This window comes from Melopsittacus undulatus, assembly GCF_012275295.1.
Source record: "Melopsittacus undulatus isolate bMelUnd1 chromosome W unlocalized genomic scaffold, bMelUnd1.mat.Z SUPER_W_unloc_6, whole genome shotgun sequence".
NCBI classification, from domain to species: domain Eukaryota; kingdom Metazoa; phylum Chordata; class Aves; order Psittaciformes; family Psittaculidae; genus Melopsittacus; species Melopsittacus undulatus.
In genome coordinates, this window is record NW_022993948.1 from 386,583 (window position 1) to 407,965 (window position 21,383).

The 21,383-nt window shown below is 46.1% G+C and overlaps 2 protein-coding genes across 5 annotated transcripts in view; one reads left to right on the forward strand and one right to left on the reverse strand.

Annotated features, from left to right (window-relative positions):
• Window positions 1-8,611: 8,611 nt before the first annotated feature.
• Window positions 8,612-15,980, reverse strand: LOC117438301 (ataxin-1-like). Of its 2 annotated transcripts, none has more exons than XM_034073842.1 (2): window positions 15,674-15,980; window positions 8,612-15,300 (listed from the first exon to the last, which is right to left on the reverse strand). In XM_034073842.1, the coding sequence occupies exon 2, from the start codon at window positions 15,188-15,190 to the stop codon at window positions 13,127-13,129; it is 2,064 nt and encodes a 687-aa protein (XP_033929733.1). In that variant the 5' UTR covers window positions 15,191-15,300; window positions 15,674-15,980; the 3' UTR covers window positions 8,612-13,126. The 2 variants fall into 2 exon arrangements, with proteins under 2 accessions (XP_033929733.1, XP_033929732.1); XM_034073841.1 differs by having other exon boundaries at window positions 15,648-15,980.
• A 341-nt stretch (window positions 15,981-16,321) lies between these two features.
• LOC117438298 (AP-1 complex subunit gamma-1-like) overlaps window positions 16,322-21,383 on the forward strand; it is a 74,802-nt gene continuing 69,740 nt past the window's right edge. For 2 of the 3 annotated variants that reach the window (XM_034073834.1, XM_034073833.1), the window contains exon 1: window positions 16,372-16,504. The gene's annotated coding sequence lies outside the window, so the exon portion shown is untranslated. Of the gene's footprint in view, window positions 16,505-21,383 lie in introns of all 3 variants that reach the window. The other variant, XM_034073835.1, reaches the window with a different exon arrangement.

Genomic DNA, 21,383 nt, shown 5'->3' on the forward strand with positions numbered 1-21,383 from the left:
ATCTTTCTTTTGGATATAGATTGCTAGTGTTCACCCACAGATTAGTCCATGAAACTGTTAGGAATTGGAACTCCAATTAATGGGAGTTCCAGGCTTTCTCCTGATTTAGGCAACTGTGCACACACCCAACAGTCACTGTGATTAAAGACTTCAGTAACATTTTGCATTAATTTCAGGTATAAGTTCTGGTCCCAAGCTTGTGCACCAGTTATCATATGAGTCCAAATTATGACCAACACAATTTCATACATAAGGGTCCTGAAGGTTCGATCTGTCATGTCTTCTCTGGTTCTGGTGCTTTCTTTATTCTTGAATAATGTATCCAAGCAGGTTGTTCCTTTATCTTTCCACTTCTCCTGTAGAAGATCTCCTGAAAAATTCTTAACATAAACCCAGTCTCCAGATCTGAAAGGGTGAATGGGATAATGCAAACGTCTTGCTCTTGTCTGCCGCGGAATGGACTCAGTCAGAGATCAATATGATCAGACAAAAAGCCATTTATTGCAAAGCATTAACTCCTTATATACTGTTGCTTACACACACCTACAATTTGGCATATCATGATTGGATACTTGTCTTGAAGACCCTTAGTGACTAACATATAATTGGTTAAGATATCTAGTTGATGGGCTATAAAAGTATTACACAGCAGATAGCAACATATAATTAAGTTCATTGGCTGTTTTCCCCTAAAATCAAATCCCCTTGAGGTATACATCGGACTTCCCCATCTTCCCGCATTACCCACCAAGTATATCCGGGTCCTTGAGCAAAAGCAATCCCACGAGTGGGTTTGCCTTGGCCTGAAACAGGAATAACCCAGACTGTCTTCCCTAGCAAATTCCTCATGTGCACTACAGGAACCTTGTCCCCCTCTACAATATGTAAGAGTTCTGACTGGGCTGGGCCAGCCCTGTTGGCAGATCCTCTGGTGTTGACCAACCAGGTGGCCTTTGGTAAATGTGTATCCCAATGCTTGAAAGTTCCCCCACCCATTGCTCTCAGTGTAGTTTTTAACAGCCCAATGTATCATTTGATTTTTCCCAGAGGCTGGTGCATGGTAGGGGATGTGATATACCCACTCAATGCCATGTTCTTTGGCCCAAGTGCCTATAAGGTTGTTCTGAAAATGAGTCCCATTGTCTGACTCAATTCTCTCTGGGGTGCCATGTCGCCACAAAATCTGGTTCTCAAGGCCCAGGATAGTGTTCCGGGCAGTGGCATGGGGCACAGCATATGTTTCCAGCCATCCTGTGGTTGTTTCCACCATGGTAAGCACATAGCGCTTGCCTTGGCGGGTTGGTGGGAGTGTGATATAGTCAATTTGCCAGGCCTCCCCGTATTTATACTTCAACCGTCATCCTCCATACCAAAGAGGCTTTAACCATCTGGCTTGTTTAATTGCAGCACATGTCTCACACTCAGGAATAACCTGGGCAATAGTGTCCATTGTTAAGTCCACCCCTCGATCACAAGCCCATCTGTATGTTGCATCTCTGCCCTGATGGCCTGAAGTGTCATGGGCCCACCGGGCCAAAAATAATTCACCTTTATGTTGCCAATCTAAGTCCATCTGAGCCACTTTAATCTTAGCAGCTTTATCCACTTGTTGGTTATTGTGGTGCTCCTCAGTGGCCTGACTCTTAGGTATGTGGGCATCTACATGGCATACCCTCAGCACCAGCTTCTGCACCCGGGCAGCGATATCTTGCCATAATGCAGCAGCCCAGATGGGTTTACTTCTGCGTTGCCATTTGCTCTGCTTCCATTGCTGCAACCACCCCCACAGGGCATTTGCCACCATCCATGAGTCAGTATAGAGATAGAGTACTGGCCACCTTTCTTGCTCAGCAATGTCCCGGGCCAGCTGGATGGCTTTCACCTCGGCAAACTGACTTGATTCACCCTCTCCTTCAGCAGTTTCAGCAACTTGTCGTTGAGGACTCCATACAGCTGCCTTCCAACTCCAATGTTTCCAAAGCACTGGAGGAGCCCAGTGAACCAGATACTCGCCCATACTGTCCCATATTCCCTGCCACTCATGACTGTCCAGCCTTGGGGACAGTCTCCTGGTGCTCCTATATCCTTGTCTAACCCTAGACAAGACCCAAACCTGACTCTGCTTAACTTTTGGGATCAGACAAAATGCTCGTGGGCAGAACACACTCTGTGTGTGTGCCAACATGCTGATCACCATCACAATCAGCAAGCAGGTCCCAAGGGTACCCAAAAGCCATTCAAAACCTTCAGAACTCTCGAATGATGCTGCTGCACTTGTCACTGGGGCTGATGTAGCTGCTGTGGTTGCCAGCTCTCTCACTACCAGCTTCTCTTTTCCCGAGTCCAGATCTTCCTCCTCTGTCTTGCTGGGAAGTGCTGCGTGGGCTCCTGCATCCTGCTGAGGCTCAGCGGGCGACTTCCGGGGGATGCTCTTGGCCGTCAGGGGCTGGTCTCAGCCGCAGGGCTCGGCTCCTCCGCCTGCTCCCGCTGCTCAGCTACCGCCTCTTTCTGCTCCTTCACCGCCTCCTCCCGCTGCCCTGCTACTGCCACTTGGGCCCTGGGGCAGCTCTCCCAGGCTGCTTCGGCCACTGCCGACTCCCAGGGCCACTCCTTGGCTTCACGCAGCCTCACGCAGACGGAGGCGAGGAAAAGGGCTTTCTTTATCCTTGAATAATGTATCCAAGCAGGTTGTTCCTTTATCTTCACTGCTGTAAAGGTGGTCAGTAATATCTGGTATGGTCCACTCCACTTCTCCTGTAGAGTATCTCCTAAAAAATTCTTAACATAAACCCAGTCTCAAAATCTGAAAGGGTGAATGGGATAATCCAAACCTCTTGCTCTTGTCCCTACTATTTTCTTATTTATCTCCTCCAACTGATTTCCCTGATTTATCAAAACCACAAAAAGATAGATTTCTCCGAATTCCTGAAGACTTTCTCCTTTAAACTGGGACTGTTATGGTCTTCCATATAAAATTTCAAATGGGCTAACCTCTTCTTTCGACCGAGGTTTAGTTCGAATTCCTGACATATTTTACTAATTTGTTGTTTGATCAGATGGTTCATCTTTTCTACTTGTCCACTGGCCCGAGGCCTGTATGGAACATGTAGTTGCCAATCAATTTCTAAGTTTTGCTAATTTCTTGAAACAATCTTGCACTAAACTGCAAACCTCGGTTGGAAGAAATTGCTGCTGGTACTCCAAAGCAAGGTATTATCTCGTTAAATAATGTTTTAATCAGTTGTCTTGCATTATTTATCCTACAAGGGAATGCTTCTGGCCAGACGGAAGAAGTATCTGTTAACCTCAACAAATATCAATAACCCCCTTTTCTTGGTAATTCAGAAAAATCTATTTGCCACTGCTGTCCCAGATAACGTCTTCTCACAATTGTCCCAATTTGATTTCTATTTTCAGTTTTATGCTTATTCTTAAGACATAGCTGACATTGTTTTGTCACTGATTGAACTGTGTTGTATAGATTTCTTCCTACAATTTGTTTGTCTAAATATTTATATAAAGAGTTGCTACCCCAATGAGTTTTATTATGTTCTCCCTGAACTAACTTCCAGAGTTGGCTATAGGGGATTACAATTCTCCCATCAGGTATCTGAACCCAATCCTCTTTATTTTCCTGTCCTTTTAGATCCTCAATCAATGTTCTATCCTCTTTTGAATACCTAGGTTTAGATTTTTCAATTGTTAGTTAGCCATCAGGAATTAAGGATATGATTTTAGATTGTTAATTTGGCTTCAAAATTGGCCAAATTATTTCCAGTTTCCCGATCAAAGTCACCTTGTTGATGTCCTTTACAGTACATAATAGCTACTTCTTCAGGTAGCTGAACAGCTTCCAGTAATTGTAGAATTTCTGTAGCATGTTTAATCTGTTTCCCTTGTGTGTTCAAAAGTCCTCGTTCTTTTCCAGATAGCACCACATGCATATTTAGAATCAGTCCAAATATTTATCCTTTTATCTTTAGTCAATTATTTCTGCCTTCTGGGCAGAGGTATTCAAGGGTAAAGGTTTAGCCCCTGTTACCTGTGAAGTGGTGGTAATGGCATATCCTGCCTTTCATTTACCATTTTTCATGAAGTTACTACCATCAGTAAACCAAGAATCAGCATCTTCCAGAGGTTTTTCTTTCAAGTCTGGTCGGCTCAAATATACAGTCTCTGTGGTGGCCAAGCAGTCTTGTGTTAGTGGTTCTGTCGATTGTTCCTGCAAAAGGATGCTGGATTCACAACATTAGTGACCACACTTTCTATATCATCTTGTTCCACAAGGGTGGCCTGGTATTTAAAAAAAAACATGAAGGAGATAACCAGTGGGCTCCTTTCTGTTCCAGGACTGCTGATACAACATGGGACATTAGCACAGTAATTTTTGTCCCAAGGTGAATTTGCGAGCTTCTTCAATATTCATGACAACTGCTGCCACAGCCCTTAGGCATCTGGGCCATCCTTTGCTCGCTTCATCCAGCTGTTTTGAAAAACATGTCACTGCCCTTCTGTAGGATCCTAGTTTTTGAGCAAGGACCCCCAAAGCTATTCCCTGTTCTTCATAGGAATATAGCCAAAAGAATTTAGTCACATCCGGAAGTCACAGAGCTACAGCTCTCTTGGCTCTGTTTCTAAATTTCTAAAAGCCCCCTCTGCTGAATCAGTCCATTCTAAAGAGGGAGGATTTCCCTTCAACAGTTCATATAGTGGTCTTACCAGAACACCATAATCCTGGATCCAAAGTCTGCACCATCCAGTCATTCCCAGTAATGTCCGGAGCTCCTTGCCAGTTGATGGTCTTGGAGTCTGACAGATGGCTTCTTTTCTAGCAGCTCCAAGTTATCTCTGTTTTCCTGTTATTTCATATCCTAGGTAGGAAACTAGGGTTTGGGTTAGTTGGGCCTTTTGTTTGGATACCCGATAATCATTCAGTCCCAGAAAAGTCAATAATTCCACTGTCCACTGGATACATTCTTCCTTTATTTCTGTAGCAATTAATAGGTCATCCACATACTGTAAAAGACTCCCCGTCTGAGCAGGTGGCTTCCATAATCCTAGTTCTTGTGCTGATTTCCAGAAATTGCTGGACTGTTTTAAACCCTTTAGGTAATACTGTCCAAGTTAATTGAGTTTCCCTCCCTGTGTCAGTATTTTCCCATTCAAAAGCAAATAAACTTTGTCTTTCTTTGGCCAATGGTAAGCAAACGAAAGCATCCTTTAAATCCAAGATGGCAAACCATTTCTGATTATTATTCAATTTAGTCAATAAATCATACAAATCAGCTACTACTGGACGAATATCCTCTGCAATTTTGTTGACTTCTCTGAGATCTTGAACCAATCTGCAACTTTTCCCATCATATTTCTTTACTGTGCAGATAGGAGTATTATATTCCAATTCACATTCAATTAATAATATATATTTTAAAATTTATCAATGACTTTGTTTTATTTTATTATTATTCCCTTTGATCTTCTAATTTGAAGGGGTATTGTTTTATTCTAATAGGGCAGGCCCCCCTTTTTATTTCCACTTTAACAGGCAAAGCATTTTTTGCCTTACCTGGAACTCCAGATGCCCATACTCCCAGATATACTTGATTAAGGATTTCTTCTATTTCAGGGAGGTCCTCCTGTTTGCTTTTCTGCTGAATTAGAGACAAACTCCAAACTGCAATTAGCTGTTTGTTTTTAACTCTAAATTCCATTCTGCCTTCTTTAAATGTTGCTTCTCACCCTAAGAAAGATTTTAGAGAATTTGGCATGCATCAAAATTTATGCATTCCTATTTGTTTTCCCAATTTGTATTTTAAGGGTTTCAGAAAGAATTCATCGGGTTATTTGTTTGGTTTTTTTTTCTGTTTTTCTTGGTGGCCAGTAGCTCCCACATCTGTAACAAATTCTTTTCTCTCAGATTTAACACCGAATAAGTTGCTCCTCTCTCCACTAAAATTCCACTTTATTTCCTCGAGTTCCTACTTTTAATTTAACCAGTGGATCTGCTAGGGTAGATTCCCCAGGTCCCTGTCAGTCTGGTTCCAATTCAGTCGCTGGAGCCACACCATGGCACTACCCCCCCCAAGGGCAGTCTCACTTCCAGCGTCCAAACTCTCCCCCCCCCCCCAGTTTCAAAGCAACCACCGCAGCCGTGGCTATAGCACGACCCAGTTTTTTCTTTTCTACCTGTTCCCGATTCCTATACGCTCTCCATGCTTCCTCCTGTCCACATTTATTCAACAACCCCTCAGTCCCGCCCGTGCACATGTCTGTTCCCACTTGTTTGCCTGCCCCAGCACCCATCCCATGCTCAAACACAGGAGCTGCACGAGCTCCCCCCTCCTTTCCCCCTTGGTTTTCCCTTTTTTTTTTCCTCACAGTTGCTCACCCTGCTCTGCAGGGGCTGCAGATGCCTCTGCAACAGCACTGCTGGTTTAACCCTTTCTGAACTCGGAATGTGCGTCTGCTGCTTATTGCCAGTGACAGATCTTGCTCTTTATGAATACCAGACAGGACACATGCAGAGGGTGCTCCTCTCGGAGGTACCTGTGATAGATAATTTTACAGCCTATCTTCCTGATTACTGTTTTTTAATTTTAAACATCTTTCCCCAGTATCACAGGCTGAACAACATCTCTCCATCTTAACTTTCAGTTTTTCCCTGTCCTTTTCCAATGCCAAAATTAAGGGATCTGGCGGAGCTATATTAATTTTGCATTGCGTCTGTCACTCCACGTGGTTTCTTAAAGTGAAAAACATATTGGCATACATTACTTCATGCCATTTTCCCTGCAGCCTCAAAACAACATTAATTGTAACAATGTATTATAGTTCAGAGTTCCATTTTTAGGCCATTTCTCCTGATCTTCTAAAGTATACAAAGGCCACCAGCGGTTACAAAATTTTACCAACATTTTCTTATTTACCGAGCCCCCAGGAGACCCTCCCAGTTCTGCCAAAATGCACCCTAAAGGACTCTTTTTCATGATATCTTCACTCTGCTGATTTTCCATTATCAATCTCTCACTCACACACACTAGGGATCCCACAGACACACTCCATACAGTTACAACACTTGAAACAGACAGAGACTAAAATTCTATCAAATAAACCACAATTAATAACACAGTTATAACATCCTGTCACCAATACCAAAATCACAAGACCAAAATCCTTAATGTCACAAGCCACAGCAAGATCCAAAACCATTTCCACAAGATACCCCCTGAATCTTGTAGAACCCAAATCACAAGAAGCCCTCTGCTTCTTGAGGGTGTATACCAGTAAATCCAAAACCTTTTCTACAAGACTCTCACTGCGTCTTGCAGGACCCAAACCACAAGAAGCCCCCTGCTTCTTGTGGGTGTATACCAAACGGACGCTAGCAGCCGGGTATACGCCTTTACCTACAAGATTTCTTATCTCAATTTACGGAAGGCTTCCAAACCTTGTGTACGCTTACCAAACCAACCCAATTACCAATGTAGTCTTTATGTAAGATGCCCCCTGCACCTTACAGACTATAGAAAAGAAAAGAATACATTTTATGAAGATGGTCCTTGTCTGCTCCCGCAGTGATCCGAATGAGTCAAGAGGTCCCTCCAGGAAAAATTTCCGAGGGCCCTAGGGAGCCCTGTCCTCAGTGGGTCCTGCAGCCGAGCAGAGAGGGTCCCATCTGGGGTGCCAAACTGATTCGGAGAAAACTCCAGGAACAAACTTGCCAACAAAGTTTTCAAGCTGACAAGCAGGTATTCTTTATTGCGGCGCCGGGAGACACGGGGCATAACTCCTCCTAACGTGTGTCTCTCTATTGCTACACAAGCCATCCTTATATAGTCCCTGAGCATACATACATATTCATGAGGCTACGTATGGATTACATCATTTTCCAGAAAGCTCCCCGCATGTGTACAGAACTGTGGTGGTGGTCTCTGAGGGTTGTTTACTTCTCCCAACAATCTTCATCACTTCTGGCAGCCTTTGAAGCACGCACAGTAGATGCTTGTACCAGTTTAATTGGTTCATTAGCACCAGAGACATAATAATCCCCCTATCCTCCTACTTATCAGTTAGTTTACCTGCAGCCTATCCTGGACACCTGCTATTCCCAGATACTCCTTATCCCTGTGTCCTGTTCTTCTAGACTGTTTTTCTTAAGACCACATCAACTATAACAATTTATCTTGTGCCAGTATGTTCTCTAGCTGTACTCTATTTTTTCTATGTATTATGCACCTCAGTAATTTTCCACTGCTACTGTTACAAAGCCATTGAACTTAACATTGCTTAAAACTAATTCTAAAGATTTATAAATTCCATTTTGTGATTTTGTATTCCCCTTGTTTCAACCTCAGTAATTTTCCACTGCTACTGTTACAAAGCCATCAAACTTAACATTGCTTAAAACTAATTCTAAAGATTTATGTATTTAATTTTGTGATTTTGTGTTTCCCTTTTTTCACTCTCAACACAGGTCTCCTGATCACTCTGTGTATGACCAGAGAAGCCACATCCTCATGATCACTGATGCTACAGACAATAAAGAAGTCTCAAACACCAGAGGAAAAGCTATTGTTTTTAATATATATATACACACTGTGTTTACAGAGTCAACAAATTAAATGCAATATTCATAGGAGCATTTACAATAAAAATACAATCTGTGTGTAGCCAAGTACAGATTTAACATGGTAAAACAGGAAAAAAGATCTCACCAAAAGTACAAATATACAGTAGAAATTGATTTATTTAAAAGTTACAAAAAAAATGCACAACAAAATAGAGATTATTTTTAGAATTATTAATGCTTTGTTAAAGATCAGGTAGAGGGCAGGAGCAAATTTGGAGTGGAGCACCTGACTAGTTCTAAGGCTTTAGATACAATGCAGTTGGTTACATGTTAATACGGCTATTACATAACTGGGATTATAGTCAAGGTATCAGCACTTATCTACAAAGACCTCCCTGCCTCAGTGAAGCCCAGCCCCTTCCTCAGGGCCACAGTCTGCTTCTCTGCTTTGCATGAGCAGACCTTCCCCTAGTGCCAAGGTGCCATGAAAGCCAGAACAACCAGAATGTGCATGGGTATATTTGCAAGGGGAAGTGGCAGCAGCCTAGAAAGATGTTAGGGGCAAGCCCTGTCCTCTGTGGACAGATGTGAAGACCATGAAAGGGCCTCGACCATCAACATTTTAAGTCATACCCCCTGAGCCAAATTCTGTACAGAGTGTGAATTTGGAGTCATCTTAGCAGGTTCTGCAGTTTCAGGCCCTATGACAGCCTGAAAGACAAAGAGCAGTTGTGAATGGTGCTAGGGAAAGGCACATATGCTGCTGTGGGCAGGAGCTACTTTTGGGCTACTCAAGCTGGTGTCATTTGTGTTACAGTATTTTCTGAGTAACAAGGGTTAGTTCTCTACAGGGCAAAGTGACTTCAAGTGTGGGGTGGAGACCAGGGGACGGGGACACTTAATGTGAAAAGTGCATTATACTTGTGCTCCTGCTGGAAAGAGGAGGCAGAGGGGCCTCTGCAGCTTCCCTTCTTTCCAGACAGAGCTTCCACTGCATAGTCTGGTACTGATGAGCACTCATTGCTTGGAGCAATTCTCATGTTCCTGGAGCAACAGTGCATGCAGAGTCTAAAACAGGCCTGGCCTCTGCTGGGCAGCTGACCCCAGGAATGGCTTGTGAGATGGTACAGATGGCTACAGACACCCAGTATTGCATCCTACACACTCTTGCTATGGAGTGTGAGCTGGGTAAGACCAAAGCCAGGAGGTCACTGCTGCTACCTCCTCCAGGTAGGACAGCCCACACTCTCCTCCCCTTCACAATAGCAGCAGGAAAACAATATATTTCTCTGAGAAGCCTATCACACCTCTGCCAGCAGAAAAGCCCAGATAACCATCTCATTCCACAATGTCTTCCTGACGTTATCTCCTCCTTTCCCTGTAAACCTAAGAAATGAAAGAAATGAAAGCCTCCTCCATGGGTTCATTTATAGCATTTCTGCCTACAGAAGCACCTGTCTCACACACTCCTTATCTCAGGAGAGCCTCAACGCTTAATACAACCACCACCACAGGGGCTGAGCAACACAGCCCAACCCAGTCAGGACAGAGTCCAGTGATCACAAGAACTGCTAAGCTGGACTAGACAGCCACCAGTGGCCCCTCCTGCCTACCACCTTTGGGGCAAGCAGCCAGATGCCCAGATTCTTCATCTCAATGTCCTGCCATGAGATGTGCCCCAAACCGTTGCTTCCATAGAAGAGCTGGCAGCTGAAACATGCACAACAGTGGGACAGACAGGGAGCCTGGGTAGAAGCACCAAGATCAAATTCACCCTGGCCTATTCTACAGAGCTCAAAACCATGCTCAAGAGATAAGCAGCTAGCCAAAGCCTAGGCCAATGGCCAGGTAAACACCAGGGCAAGCACCTTCACAGCTCTTCAGCTACCTACAGTATAAAGCTATTTTAGCCATATAGCATCGTGCCCCATGCATCAGTGTCTGCCCTTTCAGAACACTGTTTAGTATGGCTGAGATCTAGGAGTAGTTACATGAGTAACTGATATAGAAGTAATTACATGAGATACAGCAGGCTCTCCAAACCCTTTCTCTGAAAGACAGACTTCTGTGTTCAGAGGTGCACATGAGGGGCCCTGCACCCCTCAGCTGCTCAGACTGTTCCCTCTGTGCGTGCAACCAGCCTGGATACATTCACACACCATATGTATGCAAGATCCTTTCTTAGCTGCCTGCCACAGCTCTGAATTCCTCTGCATGCACCATGCAAGATCAGGCAAGAGAACTTGGGCTCTTCTGACTTTGGCCACAGACACCCTGGATATCCTGAGCATTAAGTACAAACCAACATTAATCAAGGTCTTCTCATAGGAGTATCCAACAAACAGCAACTGTGAAACACACAAGGGGATGAAGCCAAGCACCTGGGCCCAGACAGTACATTTCACTGACAAATGGTGCCATGAACACAGCATCTGTTCCTGCAGCTGCTGCATCCAGGAAGGTAGAATCTTCACATGACATCATTACTGTGACTTCATACATTGCAAATACAGCTGATGATATTGGAAACAGTGTGTCATTTGGGGGAAGCTACATGTGATACAGGCAGCATCCTCATTCTGGAGAAACCCCCATGAGGCACAAATGCTGAAGGCATGAGTAGTGCATATCTCACCTAAGGCCTGAAAATAAACTGTCCTGATGCAGGCATTTCAAAGGCAACAGAAATGGCTAGCAATGTGCAAGGAAAATGACTGATGGCCTGGATGGAAGGGACATTTTGGAGACTCTAATTTGCCTAATATCCAGGCAGAGCACTCCCTTGTCTCACAATCAACTGAAGCCAGCTAGTTACAGGACACATTCCTGGAGCATGCAGAACAGCCCTGAGACACCACCACTGCAGCTGAATGAAAGATGGTGGTGCCAAGGAGAGGTGCTGACACACAAGCTGCTTAGTGAAAGAGCAGCAGTGCCCTAACAGGCAGGCCTGACAGAACACTTCAGGAAGAGGAGACAAGATGGAAAACAGTATGCTGAACATCAGGAGCAGCACCAGGACTCAGTTGGGACCTGCACACCAAAAAGAAACCCTCTCAAAAGCTTGGTCCTAGCACAGAGATGGGCACCTTTATACAAGGAACAATTAACTTAGGTTAAGTCAGTGAAGACTCATATCATCCACAGTCCACTGACTCTTATCGTCACTACTTTCTATTCCAGGTAAGTAGTTAGAGCTGGTGTCATAACACACCATCAGAGAGGGTAAATTAGTGTAACTACAGGAGCCTTCACTTGAATAGTGTTATTACCATAACAAGGTATTAATATACATTTGTATTAAATCTCACCATGAAAAAGACTAGTCTTGATTTTATCACATTCCACAGAGGAACTCCAAAGTGAAGCATCAGAAAAACTAACACAAAACCACCCTAAAATGCCCCATGGTGCTGTGGAATTTTTAGATTTGCTACATTAATCAGAGAAGTGTACTTAGCAGAAACTTTGTACCTTGCCCGCACATGCACTAACACTCATCTCTTGTCTAGAACTTATTCAGGAAACTGCCTGCAGGGAAGAATTAGCCATCTGGAAAGTTTTCTGATTTAATTACAAAATAGTCTTGGCCTTCTTACAGAAAAAGGATGTTTCCATCCTTCCCTAGAGAATGATGAATACATTTTACTCCAGCTTTAAAAAAAAACCCAACCAAAACACTAAATTCCAAACAACCCCCCTCCCAATGCCATCCATCCACAGGCTAAGCCTCTACAAAAGCTGTAAGTCCAAGAGATTTTTATTTTTTTAAGTTATTAACATGGGAAGAAAGATTTGATTTGGTGACAAATGATTAAATGTATTTTATAGCAGGAAACTGACGTCTCCCATCCCAACTCGTGTCCCATTCCAAGTGCTCAAGTTCACCTACACCTACACCCAAACCCATCCTTTTGGTCCTTCTTCTTGAATTTCTGTGATTCATTCAAATCTGTACATTCTTTGCAAGAAGAAAGAGCAGTTGGATTCAGTGGAAGAGATATTAAACAGAACCACCAGAGAAGCATCTCTGTCCTGGCCTCAAGAGCTCCATTGGTGAACAGTCCTTTTAAAGTGCATGTGTGAAAAAAAAAGGGATACTCGGAGTTGAACCCTCTAAACTCCAGTAGGGATTTGTTTCTTCCAATCATGAGAAAGGAGGAATAAAATCTTAAGCAATTTTATCTGCTACCTTAAGCTGTGTCTGCCCTCTTCATCTCCCCACCTACCCTGAATACTTAGACCCTGCTCTGCAGGGAATCAGTTATTCAGGGAGGTGTGAGAAAGCCCCAGCCTCCAGCCTCTGTAATCCTCTCATTGCAAGCTCATGAGCACATCCTTGGTCTCTACCCCAGCTAACCTGTTGCTGCTCCCTGAGGCACTGGAGCCCTCTTGATTCCCCAAGAGGAACTGGTCAGCCACTGAACTGGAATAAACCCAGTCCCACAGGACAGAAAGCAGCCTTGCTGGTGAACCTGCCACAAAGTCTGTGAAATTTCTCCACCTGACAGTGAGGCTCACCTACAAGGGATGCCCTAGCTCACAGCCTCCAAGAGATCACTTCCCTGTATTAGAACACCCTTCAATAGACAGCTTGACCTCCTGGGGAATGAAAGAGGGACAGAGCAGAGATGGCCAAGGCTTCTCTGCCTGCATGCTGTATCTCTGGAAACCTGGGGCTGTCCAGCTGTGCTGACCACCAGTCTCAGGCTGAGAGGGTTCTGCATGAGAGTTCTGGGTTGAGCTGTCCCTATCTGTGTGGCTCTTCCTTTCAGCAGCTCTGTCAGATGGCTCTCTGGACCCCTGAGCTGTTCTTTCAGCCATCTCCCTAGTAGATAGCAACTGATCTGTGGGAGCATAGTTAGCCTGAGAAGCAGAGATACCATTCATGCTCTGTAAACTGATTGATATGCAGACATCGCCAACCTGCAGCCTGTGACAGGGCAAAGCAAAATGCTGAGCAGTCCGCCCTGGGCTACAGGAGGACCAGCCCTGGCCATACACAAAGAAGGGATGCTCTGGGGACACATCAATGCTCACTTTACTTTGCTGCTCCCCAACCACAAAATGCAGTGTGACAAGCCCAGGCCACTGGCTTTCCTGAATATCCACCACAGTGCTGGAGTTGATCTTCAGGCCCCCACTCACCTCTGCACTGTGAACAAAGTCTTGAGTCTTCAGGTCCTCTACCCGCTTCAGCTCTCCTGTACCCAGCTGGATGATGGTTCCTTTCATGAAATGAGAGGGAAAGTGTGAGAAGCTGGGTGGCTGCAGCTGGGCAGGGTCCTTTACGAGCACACTTCCTTGAGTCTGTGCATCTGAGCTCCACCCCAGCAGGGTTTCTGAAGTGGAAGACCTGATGGGCTCAGATCCAATGGCAACCAGGACTGGCTTGCCGTTGGCTATCACCATTCCTTTGGTTAAATGTCTTTGTCTAACCGGCTCTTCAGGACACACTACATATGGATTCCTGGACTGGCTTTTCTCAGCAGCAGCCCTTTCCACTGTGTTCCTCAGCATGTCTTTTGACTCTCCCTGCTGATCAGGGTGTTGCGGTTTATGGCAAAATTTTAAAGGGCTCAGGTCATCTTTCCTCCGGGGTGCCAGAATATGATAATCCTTAGATGCCAACACCCCCACCACCCTCTGAACCTCCAGATCAGTGTCTGGGGTGCTTCTGTGAGGTGGCACAGAGACCTCTGTTCCCAAGGTCTGGTAACCTGAAAGGAACTGTCCATCAACCACACATCCTGCTGCAGCTCCTGGCAGACAGTCTTCAGCTCTCTTGCTGGCAGAATCCACAGCCTCACTGGTCCTTCTCGAAACATTATGCTCTGGATGTCTCTGTCCACCATTGGCAGCAGCTACATCTGAATTCAGCTGACTGTCTTTCTGAGGAGACTCTGGGCTTCTGCCTGCTGTAGGTGTCTCATGTGCTGAATACCCTGGTGGGAGGCGTGACATCTGATAATAAACAGGAATTCTAGCTGGTGCAGTATCTAACAGCTGGGTCCCAGCATGGTGCTGCATCTGGCCAGGAGAAACTGCAGAAGTGAATTTGCTGAAGGTGGGGGTAGGAGAGGTAGTCTGGGGGGAAGGAGTGGTTTCTTCCACGAAGAGAGAGGCATATGGCACAAAGTGGGGGACATGAGAGGTGGTGAGGTTGGTGGAAGAAGACAGGAGAGGACTAGGCAAGATGCCAGAAAGGACAGAATAGGGCACTGTGTAATGCAAGCCGATGAACTGTAAGGATGTTGGGGTGATGTGTCCGTAGTGAATGGGAGGGTAGGGCACCTCTGAGTGCTGGATTATTGGCGAAGTCACACTGAAGGCAGGGGGCAGGGGGGTCACGTTCACCATGGGGTGCAGACCTGGGGGGGAGAAGGTGGCAGGTGGCGCTGCCACTTTGTAGAGCATCCCATACTGGTCCACTGTCAGCCCTGCCACTGCTTCCACGGCCTCACCCGGGCCATAGCACAGGGCTGTCTGGGCCCACTCGGTGCCCTCGCCCGTGGCCTGGACAACCCCTGCCCGTCCCGCCTCAGTGCCGGCATTGGCGGCGAGAATCTCCCGCTTCTTCGGCGGGAGGCACTCTTGGCTCCGTTCGTTGCCCGTTCTCATGGTGCCCCGTGGTGCCCTGGCAGCTCCAGCCTCGACTCTCGTTCATGAGAGCACCCGCAGGGGCTGCCACACGCTGGCTCTCGGATCCCCGCCGCCGGCCGCCACCTCACCTGCGCCAAGAACAGAGGGAACTATGAATCCCGGCCCTGCCACTGAGGGCCCCAGAAAGCAACAGGAGACCTAAGCCCCAGCCCTGCCAAGAAGCAGAGCGACGGCCCCCAGGTCTAGTCCGGGATCCCAGAGACGGAGGGCGCTTGAGTCCGGTCACAGGCCCTGGAACCCAGGCCGCGGCCTGCCCCACCGAGTCGAGCCCGCGGCATCGCAGAGGCACTCCAGCTCGCGCTATCAGCCAGCTTCTCCTCCGCAGCCAGCAGCAGCGCCCGCCGCCACCTCCAGCCTGGCCCAGCCCAACACCTCCCTACGCCTCACCGCGGCACACAGCGATAACGCGACGTACCACGCCGCGCAGAGGAAATGCCTCACCCGTCGATCGAGGGCGCCCTCGCCAGTTGCCATGGCAACCAGCCACACCCGGTAGCACTGCTCCCAGGGCTCAGGGCGGGACCTGCTCCCTGGTGCGGAGCATCGGCGGCCTAGTCTCGAATGTGAGCGGGCCTTACGGATAAGCTCCGGGCACTCGCTGATGTTCAAGGTGACGAAAGGTCCGGGAAGTGCAGAGAGAAAAAACGCGCGGGGCGGGAGCCGGCTGCGCAGCTGCTGCTCTCGATCCCCCTCCTAGGCCCGTGCACCCTCCGCTGCTTGGGCGCTGCCGCCGGGCTCGCCTCACGGCCGCTTCCAACACCAGCCGCAGGGAAGGCGCCGGGCGGACGCTCTGGCGTCAGCAGAGTGCGTCAATGTGCTTGCAGCCGCAGTGACCGCTCGGCAGAAGCGGCGCTGGCAGCGTGACCCCGGAACCGTGGTTGCGGACGACACATTCCACCCGGCCCCACTACGGGAGTCGCTATGGGGAGGACCGCCCCGCGCGTAACGTCATCACTAACTGCAACGATACAGACATTTTGCCATTCGTAGGATTGACATCGTAGGTGCTTCCACTAAGAAAAATAGTGCGAGCGGACTTTGCCGCGCCCCACCCGACCCCACCCGACCCCACCCGACCGCACCCGCACTGTCCCTGCTGAGATCGCTGCCGTCGTGCCTCGGCTCTGTGGCCGGCAAGGGCTGGGAGTTCGAGAGGAGTGCATCGGTGTGCGGATCCTTCCGCCTGCGGTATCAGTGCTACGGCCGTGCAGCTGCCATTTTGAATGCCTGGCTCCGGCTGCCGCCGCTTTTTCCCCTTCAGGGACCAGTCCGGTGAGTGGGGTTGTGGTCTCGTAGTTATAGTTTGCCCCACACCGGATGCTTGCTGCTCTCCTGCTGACCATGCTGGGTTATCGCTGCAATGGCCTGCGAGGTCTCGACCACCCTGGGTCCCCCGTGTGCCGTCGGTTGTTTCTGCCAGCCGCCGGGCCTCCGCGACCGTGCCGCGGCCTTTGCTGCGGCGGAGGCTTCTCGGTGTCCTCCCGCCGTCTCTGCTGATGCGGCTTCCTGGGGGCTGTCTGTCTGCGCTCAGTCCTTGGCCGCGGCCTGTGTCCCCTGCCCGGTGTTTGGGCCCGCTCGGCCTCTGCCCCGGGCTCTGGACCAGGTGGTGGCCTCCTGGGGCGCGGTGGAGCCTCGGCTGTTACCCGCTGAAACTGCGCTGCTGGTGGATTCTCTCGCCCTTGTGGTGAGAGTCGGGTGACCTCTCGCAACGCTTCTGGTAGCTGAATACGTAGATCGCGGGGTCCTGTGGTGCGGGTTACGGCGTGACTTTGCTCGTGGTGTAGGAGGCCCCGGGCGCCCGAGCAGTAGCTTGGGCTTATGCGTCCATCCTTCCTTCGGTGTGTGAGGGCTTGTGCTGAAGCCGCTCAGAGCGGGACAGCCGGTGTTTCTCCAAGACTTGCAGTTGTTTGGGCGTTATCTTACGGTTGCATGGATTTTAATGGAAGCAAAAAACTGTGATCTCTAGATACAGGCATTTGCATTACGCTGCATATAGGGTTTGTGTTAGTGATGGGCTACTGCTTGCGATTCCATCTATAAAGACGGTTTCAAGTTCCTCCTTCAAAGCTGGTCAAATTCTCTCACTAGCTATAGACAAATTGTAAGCTTTTTGTAGTAAGCATTGTTTTAAAACCTTGCACGTGGTTTTATTTTTTGCAGATAGAACGGTTATATGGTTTATTACATTGTAAGTGATGCTTAAAAATGTTAGTAGTACATTTTAGTTTTTGATGCTTGAAATGTTAATGGAACAGTATGGAATGCCTTTGGAAAGGTGATATTTCACATGCGTGGTAAGTGCGCTTGTCCCATATTGATTTAAGCAAAGTAAAATGTGTGTATTTCTCTCTGCATAAGTACCCTAGTATCTTAGCTTTAAACTAGCAGATATTTTTTGATGTTTTTTCCTCTTCTTCTGCTTCTATATGACAGTGCTTAGCAGGGTTTTGTGTGCCTGTTCCCTCCACCCTCCCCTTCTCTAAAATATGCTTGTTATTTTTTCCTGTCTTTGCATGTCCCATTCTAATGTCGTTTTTTCTCCTACTTATGTGCATTCTGGTATTTGGCCCAGGGTTTGAAAGCTTCACTGGGGACCCAAGAGCTCGGAGATGCAGAGAGATTTTTGTGTATTTTTTTTGTTTTGTTTTGGTGGGGTTTTTCTTTGTTGGTGGTGGTGCGTTTGGTTTTGTGGGGTGTTTTTTTTTGTTGTTGTGGGGTTTGTTTTTTTTTTTGTTTTTCCCTCCCCCTACAGGGTTGTCTTGTTCTTTTTTTTTTTTTTTTTTTTTTTTTTTCCCTGAGGGATTCAGGGTGAGCCTCTCAATTAATTCTTCTACGGTGGGAAAAGGAGAAGGAAGAATTACAAATCCCTGTGAGTTGAGAAGGGGAAGCTAAGTCTGGTAATTGTTTTGTGAAGGGATCCAGTTTTTCTGTCTCTAGTGTGTAAGAAAACTTTCAGATTATCTAGTTTTTTGATAAAAATGCTCCCCCACCCCAGTTCCTGTGACTGCTGTTCTGATGATTTTCCTAAAAATGGTATGATAGGAACAGAGGGGTCCTGCAGCACTTTGTTGCAGTGCCCTGGTGAGAGAGGAAGAGATACAAAAAGGTTCCGATTCTTGATAATTCCTTTGTATGTAGAATTTTGCAGTGGCGTCGTTATAGGCTACAATGAAATCGGTGAGTTTGTCAGGTAATTGTGTAAAAAGGTTGTGAACAGCAGCAAAGGAACTGAAGTCCGTTCTTAGGCATGCAAGCAGACTGCATTGGTTAGTGCAGTTCAAGTTTGGAAAGTCACCTTTTGAAGTGAAAGGGCTCTTAAAAATCTTAATTGCTTCTGAAGCTGATAACACTCATTCAGTAAAGCTTCTTGTGCCTCTTCAGTGTGAATATTTGTTTTTGAGTTGGCAGTGTATGCATAGTTTGAGTTCTTTTTATTTTTTAACTGCACGATGGTTTGGGTTGCAAGGCACCTTAAAGCTCATCCATTTCCAACCCCCTGACTTGAACACCGCCAGGAATGGGGCAGCCGTTGCCAGTGCCTCATCACCCTCACTGTAACAGCAAACTTTTCTGACTAAAAGTGATGTTATTTTGTTCTAAGTGATGTTCTGCTATTCTCTGAGGAAAGGGGTCTGCTCTGCCTTGGCAGCAGTAGTACTTCATTAGCTGAGAGTTTTGGACTTAATAAGGCAATATATGATGAGACTGTAACATGAGAAACGGTTACAGTAATGTGAATACAAGAGACTGCTAATATCACAAATAGTAATAGCTTTTGTCCGTTTTGTCAGAGATATTATGGGTCAAATCTATGATTAGAACTTCCTAGGGCATAGCTGAAGTTACCTGGTGTATTAAGTTTCTTTTAATAAATGTAAAAATATGGCATCTCATCTGCTATCTGGTATTAACAAAGGTGTAAAGAAAAGTGTGTGGGTTCGGTTACAGAGTAATAGTCCCTCTTTTATTTGTGTTGGTTTGTTGTTTTTGGTTGGGTTTTTGTTTGTTTGGTTGGTTGGGTTTTTTGTTTTGTTTTTCATTTTAGCTGTGCAGGAAAGTTAACAGGAAATAAAATACCCAGATTCCCTTACAGGTCCAAAATAGTGAGGAAACTGGAAGCAGGTGAGAAATACAAAGGTGTCATGGTTTAAGCCCAGCCAGTAACTCAGAACCATGCAGCTGCTTGCTCACTCCCCCCCTTCCTCCCCTGCTCCCGGATGGGGAGGAGAATTGAAAGTATGTAATTCCCACAGGTTAAGATAAGAACAGTCCAATAACTAAGGTATAATACAAACCACTACTGCTGCCACCAGTAATAATAATGATAAGGGGAATAACATGGGAAGAGAATACAACTGTGCTCACCACTCGCTGACTGATACCCGAGCAGTGATCTCGGCCTTCCGGGTAACTGCCCCCAGTTTATATACTGGGCATGATGTGCTGTGGTATGGAATACCTCTTTGGCTAGTTTGGGTCAGGTGTCTTGTCTCTGCTTCCTCCTGGCCTCCCCTCCTCCCTGGCAGAGCATGAGGCTCAGGAAGTCCTTGGTCAGAGTAAACATTACTTAGCAACAATTAAAAACACTGGTGTTATCAGCGTTGTTCCCAGGCTGAAAGTCAAAAACACAGCACTGCACCAGCTACTAAGGAGAAAAATGACTGCTACTGCTGAACCCAGGACAGTTTGTTAGCTTCTAAAGAAAGGGAAATATTTATTCCCTGGTACATGTTGAGGTTATTGTTTTTAACAGTTGCAAGCTTAGTGCATCTTTTGAAGCCAGTTCAGCAGGAGTTTGGTGTACATGTATTGCTCACAGGAATGGGAACCTCATTAGAAGTGCTTGTCTTTTCTCACTGACTGTTTTTGTTGGTGTCTTGGATTCAGCTGTAGCAGTCTTTTATTTTTTTTTCTCCTTCTTAGTAGCTGGTGCAGTGCTGTCCCCATTCCTCTGGGAGCAGGGGGAGGAAGAAGGGGGGGAGTGAGCGGGTAGCTGTGTGATTCTGTGTTACTGGCTGGACTTAAACCATGAGGAGAGAGGTAGGGCTCTGATCAGTTTGGCAGGCTAATAGGATCTGTTTGATCCATAGGTCTTTAGAGAAGAACAGTGCAATATCCTCTGTCACTAACCTGGTTCTTGTCCTCTCAGCTTCTGTACAGCATGGTGGCTTGTTTCCTGAATACTCTTGGGTTTTGACTGAAACTGGAAAAATTGGGCCATCACTTCTTTTGTGAGACTATTTTTTTTTTACTATACTGTAGTTTAAAGCTCTCTGGTACTGCTTTTTTTTTTTTTTTAATTTTCTGATATTACTTTCTACTTTCTAGTTCCCAGTTGTATTGCATAGCTTTTTCTAAGACTATTTTTCTGATTGGAATGTTATATGGTTGGTTGCTTTTTTTCTCAGCTCTTTTGTGTTGCCTTTTCACTTCTTGGTGATGGTGGTGTGCCTTGCTTAGGTGCTTACTGTTTTTTTGTGTATTAATATTGATAATACTAGATCATACACCAAACTCTCTTCTTTTGTTCATAGCTTTGTCTCTTATCTGCAGTGTGTATTTCTGGTTTTACTATGTCGTTTTCTGGGGGGTTTTGATTTTTTTTTTCTGATAGAAGCATGAAGCCCAGTGATGGTTTGGAGTTGAATCCCTTGGTATTTTGTAGTTAACCATTGCAGTTATTTCTTTCATGTAGTCCAGATGTTATCTGCTTTTGTGTACAGGAGGCCTGATTCAGTTATGCTGAAGCAAGTAGGGGTGTTCTGCTACTGGTTTCAGCTGGAGTTGGGTCAGGCTTTAATTGTGTAACTTTTCAAATGCTGTTTTCAACCAAGGAATGTGATTACCTGTGCATGCAGCTGGGGTGGAGCAACTGAAGCTGTGTAGTTCAGGTGTATTTGAAATGAATGCTTCTGCAGTCTTGGGTTGCTCTCTAGGGTGAACCAAATCCAGAAATACTATTTACAGGAAAAGCTGTAACTGGGTATGTAACTTATTGAATTAAAAATTCAGACAGTTCCCCAAACAGTAAAGGTCTTCTGTGAATAATTTTATGTGCATTGATGGGGTTTATGTCTTAATGCTTCAAGAATTCAAGGCTAAATGATAATGGAATTTTAAAACATCTGCAAATTTAATATCTTGTTCTAAA